Genomic DNA, 17,199 nt, shown 5'->3' with positions numbered 1-17,199 from the left:
AAAAGTTGCAATATTTTTCACTGTGCTAGAATACTGTAACTGAGCAGATTTATGTACATTGCTGAGAGCCAACACAAAAACATTTGGAAGATATTCTCTGAAAATTAAGAAAACAATCTGAATCCTTCCCTGTGAACCTTTAGTAATAGCTGCAAACACAGTGTTAACATACCATTTATTTGGTAATTTTCCTACTAGTTATCAAGTATCATCTCATCTCCCAGCAGAAGGAAGGGTGACAAATAAACCAAGTCACTGATTTGCTATTGAATGCAAAAATGACCAGATGTGCTCTCTTATAGTCCAATCCTAAAGGCAGATCTGGGCTGCTCTCTGCAACAGCAGCCCTGAGTCCAACAGCCCCTTCCTTACTGCAGGAATTGTCCCAGAGGACTCTGCTCTCTCATCCATGCCACCTGTGCCAGGATCTGCTCTACAGCTGGGAGACACTTGGGCTCAGCTGCACAGAGGTGCTCAGAAGATGAAATTCCACTCAGTTCCACAGTATTCAGAGACTCCTAAATGACCTTCTGAAATCTCTGTCTTGCTTTTCATCTCTCATGGGTGTCAACAACCCCGTGCCCAAATCTCGTTTTGGAAGTCGTTGGAACCTGCAAAATTGCCATCTACAATGGGATTTCCAGCTTCAAAAGGAGAAAAGAAAAGAAAAGAAAAGAAAAGAAAAGAAAAGAAAAGAAAAGAAAAGAAAAGAAAAGAAAAGAAAAGAAAAGAAAAGAAAAGAAAAGAAAAGAAAAGAAAAGAAAAGAAAAGAAAAGAAAAGAAAAGAAAAGAAAAGAAAAGAAAAGAAAAGAAAAGAAAAGGAGAAAACAAAAAACACCAAAAAACCAAATACCCACAATTTCAGCTCCTTTCTTGCTTACATTTCTTCTTCACATGTTAGCTCCCAGGCCTGCAGTGTCCCACCAGTCCTGTCTCCCACCTCTCAGGAATCAAATGCCATTGGCTTTCACAAAAAAAGACACCTTCAGAAAACACACCAGAAGCATCCAGGATGAAAAAATAAGCCAGTGGAAATGCCTGGCATTAAAAAAGTAGCACCTCCAGACCAGGGAGAAAGAACTCTCTGGGCTTTGGCAGCACCTGGGTACATCTTCTCAAGCTGTAAAGTTTTGTTCAGTGGTACTTGAAATGGTGAGTCTTTCTAAAATGCTTCTGTCAACTGTAACTGCTTGGATGGACCTCTGTTAATCAATCCTGAAACAGCATTCTGTTTTCACTTAAGAACGTGTGGCTTCATTGGCATTTCAAGCTGTTCACACTCCTATTTCATTCTGCTCCTCAGCCATCCAAGTTTCTGGTGAAGAAGGGTAGTCCTCTGACTACAGGCTAGACAGCAAATGAACCAAAATTCTCCTTGTGGATAACTGCTGGCATCTTCCTAAGTAAAAAGGGGTGCAGGATCTCTGCAGGATAGCAGGGAGCTAAACTGGGTATATCCCCCACAGCTGTTTTTGCAGCTGTGCCAAGAGGAGTGAGCTTCCCTCAACTTCATTTCAGCCAGTAATTCCCATAAGACATTCCCAGTCTTCTTGTGCTGGGATTACTCCTGCTCCTGGTGAAACAAGAATAATATTTTTAAATATACCAAAATGCTATTTTCAAAAATTAATTATGCTGTGAAACACAACATGAAACTCACCAGGAGTTTCACCAGGAGGCAGAAGGGAGAACTCTAAGACACTTGGCTGTGCTGGATGGGAAAGAGTGTTCTCCAGATCTTCTGCTGGATGAGGCTGAATTCAGACTGACAGCACACAGACCACCAGGTATCAGACCCCAGCAGTGCTTCCCTCCTCTCCAATTTTCATAAAATGGAAAGGCAGAGAAGGAACCTCCCCAAACCTTCAGCCATGTGATGGACTTCACTCACTGGTTTCGATACCAGTGCCAGGGTTACATTTTTTGATCAGCACAGATGGCAAAACCATGGAGAAAATACATTATGTCAGCCACAACAACCAAAAAAAACATTGCTTATGACAAAGCAAGGTGGCCCTTGATCTACAGGATGAAAGACTGAGGCTTTCAAAATCCATTTTGGGTTGGAAAAAAGCCCCCAAAACCTCATCAGCATTATGAAGCACAGTGAGTACATAGAAAACAAACAGCAACTGGAGCACTCCTGGGCCAGTCTTGGGTCTCAACCCTCTGAAACCTTCTCCTGTGTCCATGATTAGTGTTTACTGAATTCTTCACCAATAAGAGACTTCAGCACAAGCCGACTGCACAGCCCCTGGGATTTTAATGCCCAATAAATTATCTGCTGTTTTGGAAAAGCCAGTTATGGTATTTAATTTGACAGCCCCATGCAGGGTGAATTCCATAGACACAAAACAAATGTCAGGCCTCGAGACCAACAGACATTTCCCCAGATGCAAAATACACATCAGTCGCTCTCTTAGGAGGATGGAAAAAACTAATCCCTCTAAATTATGCAAACCAAGCAGTGAGAACAGGCTTAAAGCCTTTGCTTTTAAGAAGTAAAGCATAAACCACACTACTGCTTTATTTCTGCTTTCTGATTTTTTTTGCCTTTCCATGATCTGCAATGCAACTATTTTAAGGTCTGCTCCTGAGTGCCTCCAACAGGCACTTCTTGGAGAGAATTAGGTTCTCGGGACTGCCACCCTGCCCCCTAAACACTTATCTTGCTCCTGTAGAAAGTCTTGGGCCATGGAAGATCTTTTCCAATCCAACTTTCATTTAATTTCGCACGAAGGAAGACAGTGAGGGGAGAGCTGTTTCTTTTACTCATCTGGTATCTCATTCAGATCTGAGTTGGAACAGAAACAGAGGAGGAACACCCACTGAACTCTAAGTGCTTTCCAGCTCTGGTTCACATCTGTTACTAATGCATCTTTATATTACTGGATAGTTTAATAAACAAGGAAGTAAGAGCTGTCAGTCCTATCATTTCAGAACTTGATCCCTGGCTCTGACACGAATCTTGCAGAGGCTGATGCATTTCCATGATTCGTTCTGCCCATTCCCAAATTGAAATAACAACACTTTCTTTTGCCATAAGCCAAGTGTGGAAGTCGGGAGGAAAAGCTGAGTAGAAAGTTGGCGCTGCTGGAAAGCAGCCTGATGGGGCAGCAGCCCTGCTGGCACTTTGCTGCCACACTTTGTGTCGGGACGGGAGAGACAGGGTGGCACAGGCCGGTAGCACTGAGGGAGACGGAGAGGGAAGGAGAGAGAGCACGAGATGTTAAAATAAACTGCGGGGCAGTCCTGGCCGGACCCGCCAGCAAGCGTTTACCCAGAATCCATGCAGGGAACAGCAGCTGCCCCACATAATTAAAGGCTGCTGCACCGCCGAATTACAGGGCTGCGTCCCTTCCTCCCGGGCACCGCGGCGGGCACGGGTTACGCTCCGGGACGATACTGCGAGGGGACGGAGCCGCCTGGGCCGTGCTCTGTGTCCTATCCTCCCTCTCTCCGCATCGCACCCGCTCTGCATCCCTTTCACTCCGCATCCCTCCCATTCTGCATCCCTCTCACTCCGCATCCCTCTCACTCCGCATCCCTCTCACTCCGCATCCCTCTCACTCAGCATCCCTTTCACTCCGCATCCCTCCCGCTCTGCATCCCTCTCACTCCGCATCCCTCTCACTCCGCATCGCTCCCGGCTCGGCGCTGGCTGCTCCCGGCGGCCCGCAGGTGGCGCGGCAGGTCCGCGGGCGCGGGGAGCGCTGCGGAGCCGCGGCCGGGCCGAGGGGCGGAGGGGCGGGCGGACCCTCCGCATTGTGCGGCCGCGCCGCTGCCGGCGGGAGCGCCCGGGGCCGCGCTGGGCCGGGCCGGGCCGGGCCGCCGAGCTGCGCACGGAGAGGTGAGCGCCGGGGCTGCTCCGCGGGTGCGGGCACAAGGGAGGATGAGGTGCGGAGCGGGGCTTGGCTTCCCCGCGGGTGCGGGCACAAGGGAGGATGCGGAGTGCGGGGAGGTGGCCGCAGCCGCGGAGCCGCCCCGCGCACCTGCCCGGAGCGGTGGGGAGCAAAGCCCGGCCGGAGGGAGGAAGCCGGTGAGGAATCGATAGGAGCCTGCACGGAAATGGGAAGCAGAGCTGCGGAGCGGGGCAGCGGCGCTGCTGAGGGCGGCGGGAGCTTCCGCGGGAGGCTGAGCCGCTGTCCCGGTCCCTGAGTATCCCATCCAGACACGTCCTGAAACAGTTCGTGCTGTCCGTGCACGCTGAGAGTGGTTTGACTCAAGCAAAAAGAACCAGGAGCATTTAGACATCAAAGATTAATCGGGACCGTCCTCGATGTAAGGTGTCTTTACTTTTTCTTTTTACAAGCGTTTTTGTAAAGAAGAAAGTCTTCTGCTTTTTTTTTTTGCAAATAAGATGATGGAAATGCATTTTGCTGTAAGTGAGGAGTGCTGACAAGGAAAGCATCCTACGCTACTGTTAGAATTCATGGCTAAAGTGGGCACTTCAGCTCAGCAGCAAACCCGTCACTGGCTGCATTCACACAAAGTTTACCCTGCTTTAAGGGGAGACCGAGTATTTGACGTTTTAGTCAGGGCTGGGGATCACCATCATCACGATTGCCATGTTTTCACTGAAGATCTTTAAGCAGTCTACAGTGACAGGTATGGTTATAGATTTCACTGCCCAGGTTAGCAAAATCAAGGTAATGCAGCAAAACTGTGAGCAGAGATAATTCCCGTGCTCAAAGTGCAGTGCCAGTAACTCTGGCATCCTCCTGCTGACCCCGTGCTTTGCTGAATGTTTATGTATGAGCTGAGGCAGCTTAAAAAGGAGCGCTAGAGAACTTTCTGGGTATGGATTTGTTTAGGGCAGTGAGCAAGGTACAAGTGCTTAGAAGGTTTTAGGCAACTGCTGCTGAGGAATTGAAACCCTTTGGGAGCTGGAGGGATCAAGGAAAGAGTAGCTATCTGCAGGCACTGCTAGTGAGAGCTCACAGCTAGGAAATATATTCCACAAAAAATTATCCCCTGCATATGATTCAAATATGGTAAATAGATGCAATTTCAGCTGAAAGAGAAAGGAAGAAATTAATAATTAGGAGCTTTCAAGGTGCTTGGGGTTGTTAAGTACCTTTTGCAGTCTTACAGTGCCAGTGTGAAGCGAAGCAATAGCGTGAAAGCTGAAGGTAGATTCTGCACAAAGAGTGCCAAATGTGTCAGTGGTGCTACTGCAATGCTTAAAGCAGGAACACAGCATCAATTATCATGATTATTTAAAAAGGAGAAGAAGAAGGAGGGGGTGGGCAGGGGAAGGGGAGAGCCTGGCTCCTTGCAGTTCCATCCTTGTGCTGTTCTTCCCCAGGCTCTGCATTGACGTCACAATGACACGGTGAAGCTGAAGGCAGGAGCTGGGAACAGTTCTTCTGCTTCACTTTTGGTAATTGAGGGAGTTTGCCACCACTGCCTTCCTTCCAGCATGGCCAAGAGTGCAGAAGTGAAGCTGGCCATCTTCGGTCGGGCTGGCGTGGGCAAGTCAGGTACGTTTGACTTCTGATTTTTTTCTCTGCTTGTCTTTAGGTAACTTTTTGCTCCCTCTGTGCTGATAAACTCTTCATATAAAAGGGCATCTCTGAGCTTCTTGTCAGGGAGGTTGGGATCAGGCCAGGAATTCTCCCTTCTTTGGCTTTTCATGCTATTTGCTCTAGGTTCTACCAAATAAAAGTATTTTTATCACTTTTTAAGAAAAAAGCCCAACAATAAACAACACCAAAACAAACTTCCTAAATCAAACCCACTTCTCATTGAGTGAGTGGAAACATTATTCTTCCCCAGTGGAACAGAATTAGTAATATTCAATTTGCCTCTTAGCTTGTGCTCAATGAAGGCATGGAATATTATGCTCCCTATCCTCTGTTAAATATTAGATGACTTCTGTAACAGTTGTAATTCTGGCTGATTTCCACAGGAGATTTTAGACTCAGCAACTCAAAGAAGTTTTGTTCTCAGTGCTCTCCTGGATTTACATGTTTACCAGCCATCTAAGGCAGCACCATGTGTAAAGTTTGCATTTGCAGAGATCCTTTGAGAAGTAAACATAGTCTGTTGATTTCATATGGTAGAGACACAAGGGGGAGGCATAAATGTTAAAAATCCATTTCTGCAGACAGCCCTTCCTCTGGTGAGATGAGGAGCAGAGTGTGAGGCTTGCAATCTCTCTCGGGTACTTCAGGGGTGTTGCATTAACTTGACAGCTCCACGACCACTCCAACAAGTCCTTGCACCACAGGGATGAGGAAATGAGGAGACTGAGCCTAGTCATGCTCCTGTGGCACTTTGAGAACTGTAAGATACTGTTTCTTTTAGAAAAAAAAAAAAAATCTGCACAAGAGAAGGCAGGAGATAGGATGTCCTGGTAAGAGCATTAAGCCAGACTCAGCTGCCATCAACCAGCTCCAGTTCCCCAAAGTGACTTTTATGTTACTCATGCCAAGCTTCTGTCCTATAAAAGCATTACAGTTTCAATAACTTGGGAATGGGTTGTTTATAAAAGCACATTTACCCTGAAGGTATTTTAGCAGAGCACTATCAGTGGAGCAGCTCTGTCAGCTATCAGGACAAAAGGCACATGTGAGGCAAAAGTTCTTAGAGATTATACTGCTTATTCAAAGGCAATGCAGATTAAATTCCACCTTTTTGAATGGAATGCCCCAGGGAATGCTGATAATATACTGGGATAAGTTTAAACTCTTCCTTCTTCCCTGCTGCCCTTACCCCATCCCCTCTCTTGTATTCATATTTCATTGTCCTACCTAAGTTTTGCAACCTCAGTGGTTCCTCTTTTGGTTTATCTTACATTCAGTTGATGGTTTCTGTGGTTTTCCTTACTTTTGGCTGGATTCAAAATAATGCAAGAGAACATTGAAATATTTTCAGGAAAACAGAAACATTTAAAGAGTCCCCCCTCCCTGATATTCTTAATAATTTGAGAGCTTATATTTAAAAAATACAAAACTACCTTTGAAGTGCTCCGTTGAAATGCTACACCAGCACAGGATCAACAAAAGCTTTTTTTTATCTATTGTATCCTTTTTGTAGACTTTAATATATACTAGGATAGTATAAAAAAGTGTTACTGTAATCCTGGAATTGGGTGAGAGACAGAAGAAACAGAAAGCAAATAGAAACATCCAAGTTCTTCGAAGTCTTCCTTTCCTTTTTTCCTCTTTGAGATACAAGGAAATATTACATAAAATATGAATGAGCTCCCCCTTTGACTGTGACCACATTTGCCAATCTGTGTGGAAGTGAAGGCACAGATAAGTGGGCAGCACAGCAGGGTGAATTGAGTGGGGTGGAAGGGCCACGGAGCACTCTCAGCTACCTGAACAGAGCCTGAACTGTGCCTTCCAGAATCTTGCTTATGAAAACCCCTCTTGTACATTCCCATAAAAGGATCCAGTTTCAACAGCTTGGCCAACTGCAGAGAAATAAATGTGTGTGTGTGTGTGTGTGTGTGAGGGGGGTGGTGTCTGAAAATACCTATGTGCCTGTAGCCAACAGCAACAACAGTGGGAGCTGTGCAAGTGCTGTTTGTTGCACCTTTGCTAGGAGCAGGGCTGGGCACAAAGCAGCCTCCAGACAGCTGGGGCTGGTGGGCAGCACCCTGCTAGAATAGTGTTGGGAATGTGTTTTTTCTGGTGTTACCCCATCGTGCCCTGTCCCTGTGACCAGTTTGTCATGTGCTGTGGGCACAGGATCCTGTGGTCAGAGCTTGCAGGAGCAGACTTGGCCAGAAAGCTGGAAGATAAGCCAGACTCCAGAAGCAAGAGCACAAGGCAGAATGCTGGAGCACTCATGCAGTGAAAAGGAGACTTTGGGTGATAAATAGGGCCACTGTAATTGCCAGAAAGTCATGCCAAAATATGGTCACTGGCTCGCTTTCCTGGCTCATCTTCACTGCTGAGGAAGAGCCAGGCATGAGGTTCTTAATCTGTAAGTGGCTGAAGCACCTGACAGGGTCTGTGGAGTTCCAGACATGCTCTGCAGCCTCCTGGAGAGGCTCCTCTCCCACTGCCTGAGCAGAGCTTGGGTCAGTGAGTCACAGCAGCTGTGGAGAAAGGAGTGCTGGGCTCCAGGACATGTGGAGAGCCAGAGCTGTCCCTCAGGCACTACAGAAGCTGTGGGACCTGTGAGAAGCTGTTGTTCCTGAGAGCTGAGGAACATCCCAGTCTCACTGTTAATGCCAGGCACCTGTTTTAAGGGTGAAAGACTCCCTGTTGTACAAAGCAGTCCTTCCTAAGACTCTCCAAAATGTGAGGTGGGAACAGAACACTGCTCACAAACCTGAATAGTGACAGCATCTCTATCAAGAGAAATATCTCAAAATGTACTCACTGAATAGTGATAGCATCTCTATCAAGAGAAATATCTCAAAATATACACTGAATAGTGATAGCATCTCTATCAAAAGAAATATCTCAAAATATACACTGAATAGTGATAGCCTCTCTTCCAAGAGATCTCAAAATCTACTCACTGAATAGTGATAGCCTCTCTATCAAAAGAAATATCTCAAAATGTACTCACTGAATAGTGATAGCCTCTCTATCAAAAGAGAAATCTCTTTTGAGATATCTCAAAACTTGAGATATAACAAAAGAGTTAAATCCAGGGAAAACAAAACATTTCTTTCTTTCCACTTTCTTGCTGCTTACCAAGTTTCCACGGTTCAAAGGTTTAAAAAACAAACAGGAGGCTGATGTAAGTGTCAGCTTTTCACTATTCTCCTTCCTTGCCTTGTCTCCTCCTGCCTGCTGGAGAAGAACAGCAGAATGGCTAATCAACTCACCTGTCCTCTTCTGCCTTTTTACTTAATGCAGAGCTAAACCTTTCAGATAGAAGAAGAGCAGAGCAGCTCAGAAGGAGGCACACAGGGCTTCCCCCAGACCAGAGTTACACTGAGTAATGGCCAAACTCACCAGGTACAACCTGCTCTCATCCAGTGCACTAGGTACTCCTCCATTCACCCCGTTCTTACTGTATAAAAGCTGCATAAACATTGTTTTAAAACAGCTGAAGAAAGCCAGATGAGGAGCTCTGCCTGAGCCAAGGAGCAGTTTGCAGCTGCTTCACTCGGGAAGAGGAGGAAGTGCTCTGTGGGTGGGAAGGGACATTGCTGAGACCTGCGAGAGATAACAGGGCTGTACCTCCTAATTTGGGCTGGAGTCAAGCAGCACTGAGGAGGGGAGAAAGCTTTTAGAGTCTTTTTCTTTACAGCCAAGAGGAGCTTGGATGGAGCAGAGAATTAAAGTTGAAGTGAATCACTTAAACACTGCTGTTTAAATTGTTCTTTCACTGAATCCTACAGCTTCATTCCTATGGTAACAAAACTGAGGATTTCCTAAATAGCTCCTTTTAAAACTACAGTGGTAGCAATTAATAAAGACTTCAAGGCCTTGTTCTTCCATGTCATCACAAGACACAGGATTTGCCCAGAAATCTAAAGAGGAGTGAAAATGTATGAAGCAGGAGGAGAAAAACAGGGCACGTGCTGGATAACACTGCATGGCTGATGCTCTTCCAAATCATAACTCAGTTGACTATGAACACTCAAAATACCTCAAAAGGCTTAGGAGCCTTTCTATTTTGGCCAAAAAAGAGACAGTGTCCAGCTGCAGCATGTGCTACCCAAGGTGCCTTTTTGCTGTGTGTGTGCCAGGCTGAGCACTCCAAATTTCTGGGTTGGCAGGGCTGGCTTGCCCAGCCCCTGGAAGATGCAGTTCTCATCTGTCTGGATGGGCTGTGCAGATGCAGCTGAGGAATGGGACCTGGAAATGGGGAAGATATTGAAGATTCAGCAATGGGGAAGATACTGAGGATTTCCCCCAGTAAATGATACTGAGGATTTCCCCCAGTAAATGATACTGAGGATTTCCCCCAATAAATGATACTGAGGATTTCCCCCAGTAAATGATACTGAGGATTTCCCCCAGTAAATGATACTGAGGATTTCCCCCAGTAAATGATACTGAGGATTTCCCCCAGTAAATGATACTGAGGATTTCCCCCAGTAAATGATACTGAGGATTTCCCCCAGTAAATGATACTGAGGATTTCCCCCAATAAATGTATCAGCTCCTAAGCAAATCAGTGCCTGTGCAATCACAAATGTGGGGCAGAGGGCTGTTCCCACCTTTTGATCCAGCAACAGCTTGGATGCTTCCATCTGGGCAAAAGGGTGACCAGAAAGTGAGTGTCACCTCACAAAGAGCCTGTGGCATCACAGAAATTAAGATCTCAGCAGCTCCAATTGTTTTAGAGTCACAGTTGGGAAAGTCTTGAGCAGATATTTATTTGTATCTGTTGGTTTATGGTATTCTCCCATGTCTAAGTCAGCATGGGGGAACATAGCTGGGAGAAAGATACCTGGTTTTGAAAGTTCCTACAGAAAAATTCAAGCATCAGCCAAACCAGAGAGTCCAACAAATCTGTGCTTTGTTTTCATCATTTGGGGATATGTCTGAAATACCCTATCAGGGATCACTTCCCAATTGCAAGGTCCGGGCATGTGGGAAATGGAACTGCATTCATTATCACCTCACCTCCCCCCCCCCCCTTCAAAAAACCCTGTGGGTTACTGGGAAAGAAGCCCAAAGTGATTTTTCTCCTTCACAAATCCCTGCTCATATATTTTCCCCCACCAGTTGCATTTCAGGGACTTTTGCAGAGGAAGCATGAGTTATTAAGGAGTGATTAGTTATCAAGCTCACAGCTCTGCTGGTAAGGCAGGGAAAGCTGCCACGAGATCTTCAAAGTCCTTGCTGTACCAAGTGATGTATGGATTACTGTAATAAGGTGCCTCTGAAATGCAGAAATGTGGGTGGAAAGAGACTGGATTTTCTGCTGTGGGTTTTGTTTTTTTGGTTTTTTTTTTTTTAAATTTTACTTACACTAGTGTAAATAAAAAACAGGTCAGTTGCCTTTTTTTTCCCCTTTGTTCTTATGAATGGCAATGACAGCCAGATGCTTAAGTGATTATTCAGTGATCATGTTTAACACCCACTATATTAATTTTGCTATTTTGCAGAATTAAAAAAAAAAATTGCTATTTTGTACTATTTTGCTGGTAAAGTGCTCATAAAACACCCCAAATTTTTTACATTCTCTGGTTTTACACTTTCCAACCAGCTCCACCTTCTCTGAAGGGACTGTGCATGTATGTGTGTAAGTCATAACAGTAATTAGGCCTGTAACTTGAAGATTATTTCTTCCCCAACAAAAATACAGATGTGTCCCCTTGGAGCAAGGACTATTGCAAGCAAACAGCTGCACTGAAATAATCCCAAGCTCCTGCTCAGTGGGTGATGCTGATGCCCGTTCAGAGGGAGAGCCCCAGGTGCATGCATTGGTGAAATAAGCTGCATTGTGGCTTCAGCACACAGATGCAATCTCTTTAGCCAACAGCCTTTCTCAAAACTGCATTTGTTGATCTTGTCATGCTAGAACTAAAGAGAAGAACACCAGGAACCTGGGCTAGACATGCAAACATTTGCTCTGCTTGTGTCTGCTACCTCCTCCCTTTCCTCTGCTTGTTTGCCTATCCATGGTTCACTCTAGCCTTGCCCTTGCTGTAGTGGAAACCATTCATGTTCTGCCCAGCATTTGATCCTTCTGCCTCACCATGAAATCATAAAATGCAGAATTTCTCTAACCAAATGCCAACGTTGTTCACTCGAGCACAGCTGCCTCTCCTGTTCCATCTCATTTAACCACATCTGACACCAGCTCTACCTGCATCCCCTCTGAGCAGCTGCTGGCAGCTGTTGGGGCTAAGACTAGTCCTGCTGCTCTTCTTTTTTTCTTGTTTAGGTTGGGCTAAATATAGCCTGCTGTTTGATTACTGAGGAAGGAATGCTAGGATTCAAGATTTATGCCTGCAGCACAAATTTTTTCCCTAGTCCTGTGCCTGGCCACCCCCTGCAGCTCTTGCCTTGATAAGATAGCTGCCCTGCCCCCTTGTCTCCTGCAGTTTTGCCAAAGGCAACTGCAAAGCTTCCTGCTGGAGTTCCAGGAATGGTTTGTCTGGTTTTGGTAAAGGTTTGCACTCTTTGGGTCAGTCTGCTGCTCCCCAGCAGGGCACAGAACATGGGTGCCTTCAGAAACAGCAAGATTTCTCATCTTCCACAAACTTATTGCTGCCTCCCTGATATCTGAAGTCCTTTTGCCTTACATATGCTTTTCTTGCCTTGCTTCTTCTCAGCTGTCACCCTCCTCCTTCCAATTCCCTAGAACTGTGCATATTCCCTAAAGACTGCCTGTGGTGAAATGGCTTTGTTCTTTACAGAAGGACTTGGTATGTTCAGTTCCTGTCTCATCCTCCTCACTCTGGGCTTCCTCCCATCTCTGTTTCTCATCCCCAGCTCTGTTTTTGCCCACACTGTGCATCATCAAATGCTCAGTGAGACCCAGGTGAGCTAATCCTGGCAGCAGGGGTGTGATGCAGCAAAGAACAGTCACTCTGAAGTGGTTCCCACTGGAACTGGTCCTGGAAACCACTCCTTGGTGTGGATTTGGAGGATGTTGGTTGTTCCAGGCAGTCATTGCCTGAAGCCAGCTTTGCACAGGTTGAAAAGGAAAGCAGTCTATATCTGTACATAGCTAGTCTTGGTCATAGAACTGGGTAAATTAACCTATTTTGGCTTTGTGGCAGAGCAGGAGAAACAAGTTATGTCTGTATTTGTCAAAAAAACCTCTTTATTTTTGCATTTACTTTGGTGTCACCCTTGAGCCTTTCACATTTACAGCACCCAAAAATAAATATGTTAGGTGTATGAAAAACTAACACTGCCCTAAAGCAGGAGGATCAATGAAATGCTTTAGGCTCTAGCTGAGCCCTGGTTACAGGGCTGTGATTATCTGCTGGTGACTGGAGGTGATTGTACCCTCTCACCACACTCCTGCAGGGCTCTGGTGAGCAGGAGAGACAAAGAATTGCTCTAAGGTGGCAAGGGAGCTGTGGCATCCTCATCCACTTGCTGCTTTCTTTCCAAGTCTGTGTTTGCTCAGTATTTCTGGCAGCCTTTTGGACACCCCCTGCTGCAGAGGCAACCCCAGCTTTGGGCAGGGACACCCCTCAGCTTCCCTTCCCTCTGCACAGGCAGTCTGAGGGGTGCTGCTGGAGCTCCCCCAGACTTCTGGAACTCCCAGCTCACAGATCTCCACCTGGGCTGCTGTTGGAGCCCTCATTTCCTCCCCTTCACCTCAGATCAAACCAGCCCCTCCTGTTTTCATTGACTCCTACCTTTTCCTGGAGACAGGCAAACAGCTGAGGGAGGTGCCTCTGTTTCTACAGCCTTTTCACAATTCTGAATGGGAAAAGTTCTTTTTTTTGGCTGATTCCCACCAGGTAGAGCATTCACACTGCTGGAGTCAGCCTGCAGCTGTTGCAGCTCCTGATGGATTTGCCATGTAGGTGTTGGGAAGTGCCATATGTTATGGCAGTGATGCTGTGGATAACTCATATTCTCTGCATCCAGCATGAAAAGATGAATGGCAAGAGGAGCATGAAGCCCTGGGGAAGGAAGTAGTAGATATATTAAACATATGTGCAGCTTTAAAATGTGATAGAAATTGGCTGGGGCCTCCAGCTGCCTTTCCAGGAATGTTAGACAGTAGTCTGCTTGCAGGAAAATGAGGGAATATGTTGAAAACATCCAGCCTGGGTTTGAAAGCACACAGAGCTGCTGACATCCCCAGGTTGTTCTGCTGCCTCTGGGGTCAGCAGCAGAGGAGCTGCAGAAAAGCCAGAGCAGAGTCCTGGGGCAGTGCTGTGTTACCACAGGGGAACTGCTGGGATGAGTGGCTTGAGAAGTTTTCAGGGTGGAAGGATGCAAGTGGGCAGGATGTATTCTCCCAGGGAGGGAATTTCCTCAGTGCTTGAGCAGCACTGTGGCTTTCCCAAGGGCTCTGGGAGCCATGGCCACCAGCACATCCTCCTTCCTGCAGGGCAGGCCACTGGGACTGGCCTCAAGGGGCCACAGTGGGAACTGAGGTGAAGGAAAGGGGAGCCTGAGAGCCCCAAGTCAGCTGGGAATCCAGGGAATTGTGACTTGGGCATTGCCAGAGCTCCTTTCCATCACTTCTCCTCAGGGCCAGGGCTGCTGAGATGGAGCCTGAGGGATGCTCCCAGGCTGGCAGTGTCTGAGAGCCAACCCCTGCCAGCCCTCTGGGATCCTTCTGGCCCTTTATGGCTCTTCCACTGACACTTCCTATTGACAGCAAAATAAAGCACAGAAGCAGCACTTATTTTCATTAAAAACATATTTGGCAATCCTGTCTTTCACTGCTTTTCCAATAGGGCTTAATTTCATCTTGACCCACAGGACCACAAGCACAAAAGGAGCTTGTCTCTACTTCCTTTCCCCCCTTCATGTGGCTGCATTTTCCATCCAAGCCTCAGTCTGACTATAATATAGACTATCAGAGATTTGCACAACCTCACTCCAGAGAGCTGCTTTTGTCAGCAGCTCGTCTCTGTGCCTGCCCTGGGAAACAAAAATCCCCCTCCCCAGAGCAGTGGAAGCCAGTTAGAGCTGTCAGGCATGATCTCTGCCTGACCTACCCAGCAACTGACCCAGAGGAGCTTCACAAGTGAGAACTTCAAAAGTGCCATTCAGAGCAGGAAAGTGTAAGAAGATCAGAGTCAGCTCTTTCTTTTTTCACTGCAGAATAAATTGGAAATTATTGAAGAGTCACCACAGAAGAATGCAGTATTAAACCCAGGGGTGGCAGAGAAAACACACAAACAAAAAAATCCCCCCCAAACCCCACACTCTCCCAAATGCTGGACATGGGAGGAGGAGTGCCAAAACAAACACCTTGTCAGCCAGCCTCAGGGGCAGAATCTGTGATGCACTGCTGCTCAGCCCAACTGGATTCCTTTGGTTAAGTGCACTGGAGCTGGTTCTCCTCCAGGCTGATTTCCAGCATGAAGTAATTTAATAGTGATCCACAATATGTCTTGGCAAAAGTTTCAAAAAAATTTAACTCCAATTAAGGAAAATTTGACCTTTGTCTACGTGGAGCATGATAGGTCTCAAGATATTACAGTAAACTGTGTCCTGGACAATCAAACATTCATACACTTATCTTCAGTCTCCCATGGTAATCTCAAATAATAACATCTCATGCAAAAATACTCTTTTGTTAGTGTTCAGTGCAATTAAACCAGTCTAGTTCTCACCACCCACCACTGTGTATCCTCAGCATCACTTTGGTAATTTCTTGGCAAGTTTTGTTTGCAGTTTCTGACCCAGCATGTGAAATAACCAAGCCTCTCTCATGAAAACAAACTACCTCTATTTTAAACATACTCAGTATGACTGGTTTCTTCATTAATTGCTATTTGGGATCTTGTATGAAAGAGGCCCCTGAGATTTAACTCGGTACCACTGTGCTGGAAATTCACATAGTGTTCAGTGCAGGCTGGGAGGAGTTTGGGAGCCTGTACTCCAAGAAATACTTCCATACTTTGGACAGCTCTTATGTATCATTCTGCACACTTTTGAGGACTCCACAGAAAAGGCCACACTCTAATTCCACTCTTTCCTGCTTGATAAGGCAGATATATTGGATTCTCAATTAAGAGAGGAGCTTTTCCTCTTCTGTTTTCCTAGTCTCCCTCTTCAGAATAAAGCACCAAAATATATAGATTTTCTTTATTTTATTTTTATGAGGAAACCTCATTAAAGTTGCCTTTTTCCTAAGCAGCTGTGATGTATATTTATCTGTAAAATCAGATGCAGCTACTGATGTTCATGGTACAGTCAGTATTAGCTCTGGAGCAGGATAGTTTGGTATCCTGGTAAAGATGAGGCAGGAGGCAGACCATGGAAAATGCAGAAAAACCTTTGAGCAGTTTCTTAAGTTCTGACGTTTTACAGGTGTGAAAAATCTCATGATCTGCCTGCAGCTCTTCACACCCAGCTGGACAAAGTTTCAGTAGTATTAAGACTAATTCCATGCTCAGTATGATATATCTCACCTCAAATTAGGTCTGCACCTAAAAGACTTTTTATCCACCTAAAATAATTTTGCATGGCTCATTTTGCAGCATTTCTTCAATTACTAAACATTTACTAAACGATGCCCTTCCAGTAAGCTGTGAAAACATTAATATCATCCAGCCTTAAGAACTTTATTTGCACATCAGAGCCCTGGAAATATTATTTTCTGTTCCCAGTGCCACAGCACAGACAGGGACTGGCTGCAAATAGAAGTCAGGGACTCAACAGAAGGGAATGTCCTTCCCAGCTGAGTTAAAACAGCACATTGCCACCTTAGATCCTGCCTCTAGTGCTGCACTAGGTGGCTGGCAGGCATGTTCAAAAAGGCAGGGAAAATACAATGACCAACAGCAGGGGTTGGAACAGGGCTCAGGGAAACATGCTCATGACCAAAGTACCTTGGAGCTTGGTTGTGCACTGTTATTTCTGCTCATTCCCATCAAAACTGCTGCTCTTGGTGAAGGTTCAGATGGTTTTGTTATGGATAACACAGCAGGGGATGGAAAAAGGGCTTTGGTTCTAAGCATGAGCAACCTGACATCCTGTGTTAGAGGTCACTGTGCAAGTCCAGGACTTCTCTGCTCACTTCAGCAGGTGACTCTTCAGGACTCCACAGCCCTGTGACATTCCAAAGGTGTATTCAGAACACTTTGCACCTGCTGGTTTTAAAAATGCTCTCAGATCTCAGAGTGTTCCCAGGAAAAAGGTTTGCAGGCCAGTCACAAACAGAGAATGCTCAGCGTGACTCCCAGAGTGCCAAACCAGGAGAATTGTTCTGCACCTGGGTCTCTTGGTAAGGGCTAATCCAATATCACCTCTACAAGGATGCTTTTAGTGATCTTGCCCTTGTCTTTGGAGAGCAAAATTAGTGTGGTGGGTTTGCTTTGGGTTTTTTCCAGTATTAGTATTAACCTGTAGAAAAACCAATGTTCCTGAAGCTTGGAGCACAGCGTGGCATCCTCTGGCTCCCAGCTGGGTGGCAGCTTTCTGAGGAGCAAGGAGTATTCCAGAGAAACCCACAAAATAGCCCAGAAAAGTACATGAATACATGGAAGTGCTGGCTCATATGGGAATGGGGACTGTCTCTGCTTAATGACTGCTCCACCTTCTTTGTCCCTGTACCTCTCAGCACAACATCACAGCCACTGCTTCTAAAGAAAGAAAAATTGTACCCTTAAAACAAGTGCTG

At 46.0% G+C, this 17,199-nt stretch overlaps 1 protein-coding gene across 3 annotated transcripts in view; it reads left to right on the top strand.

The window, feature by feature from the left end:
* Nucleotides 1-3,791: 3,791 nt before the first annotated feature.
* The window catches only part of RERG (RAS like estrogen regulated growth inhibitor), a 97,701-nt gene continuing 84,293 nt past the window's right edge, over nucleotides 3,792-17,199 (top strand). Inside the window, exons 1-2 of one of the 3 annotated variants that reach the window (XM_050969750.1) lie at nucleotides 3,792-3,850; nucleotides 5,309-5,483. In XM_050969750.1, the coding sequence (XP_050825707.1) occupies nucleotides 5,423-5,483 (61 nt within the window). In that variant the 5' untranslated portion in view covers nucleotides 3,792-3,850; nucleotides 5,309-5,422. Of the gene's footprint in view, nucleotides 3,898-4,490; nucleotides 4,609-5,308; nucleotides 5,484-17,199 lie in introns of those variants that run through there. The other 2 variants (XM_050969751.1, XM_030238316.2) reach the window with 2 other exon arrangements.

This window comes from Serinus canaria, chromosome 1A, assembly GCF_022539315.1.
Source record: "Serinus canaria isolate serCan28SL12 chromosome 1A, serCan2020, whole genome shotgun sequence".
Taxonomy (NCBI): Eukaryota; Metazoa; Chordata; class Aves; order Passeriformes; family Fringillidae; genus Serinus; species Serinus canaria.
The sequence above is the reverse complement of the archived record's forward strand: the minus strand, read 5'-3'. Positions and strand labels throughout refer to the sequence as shown.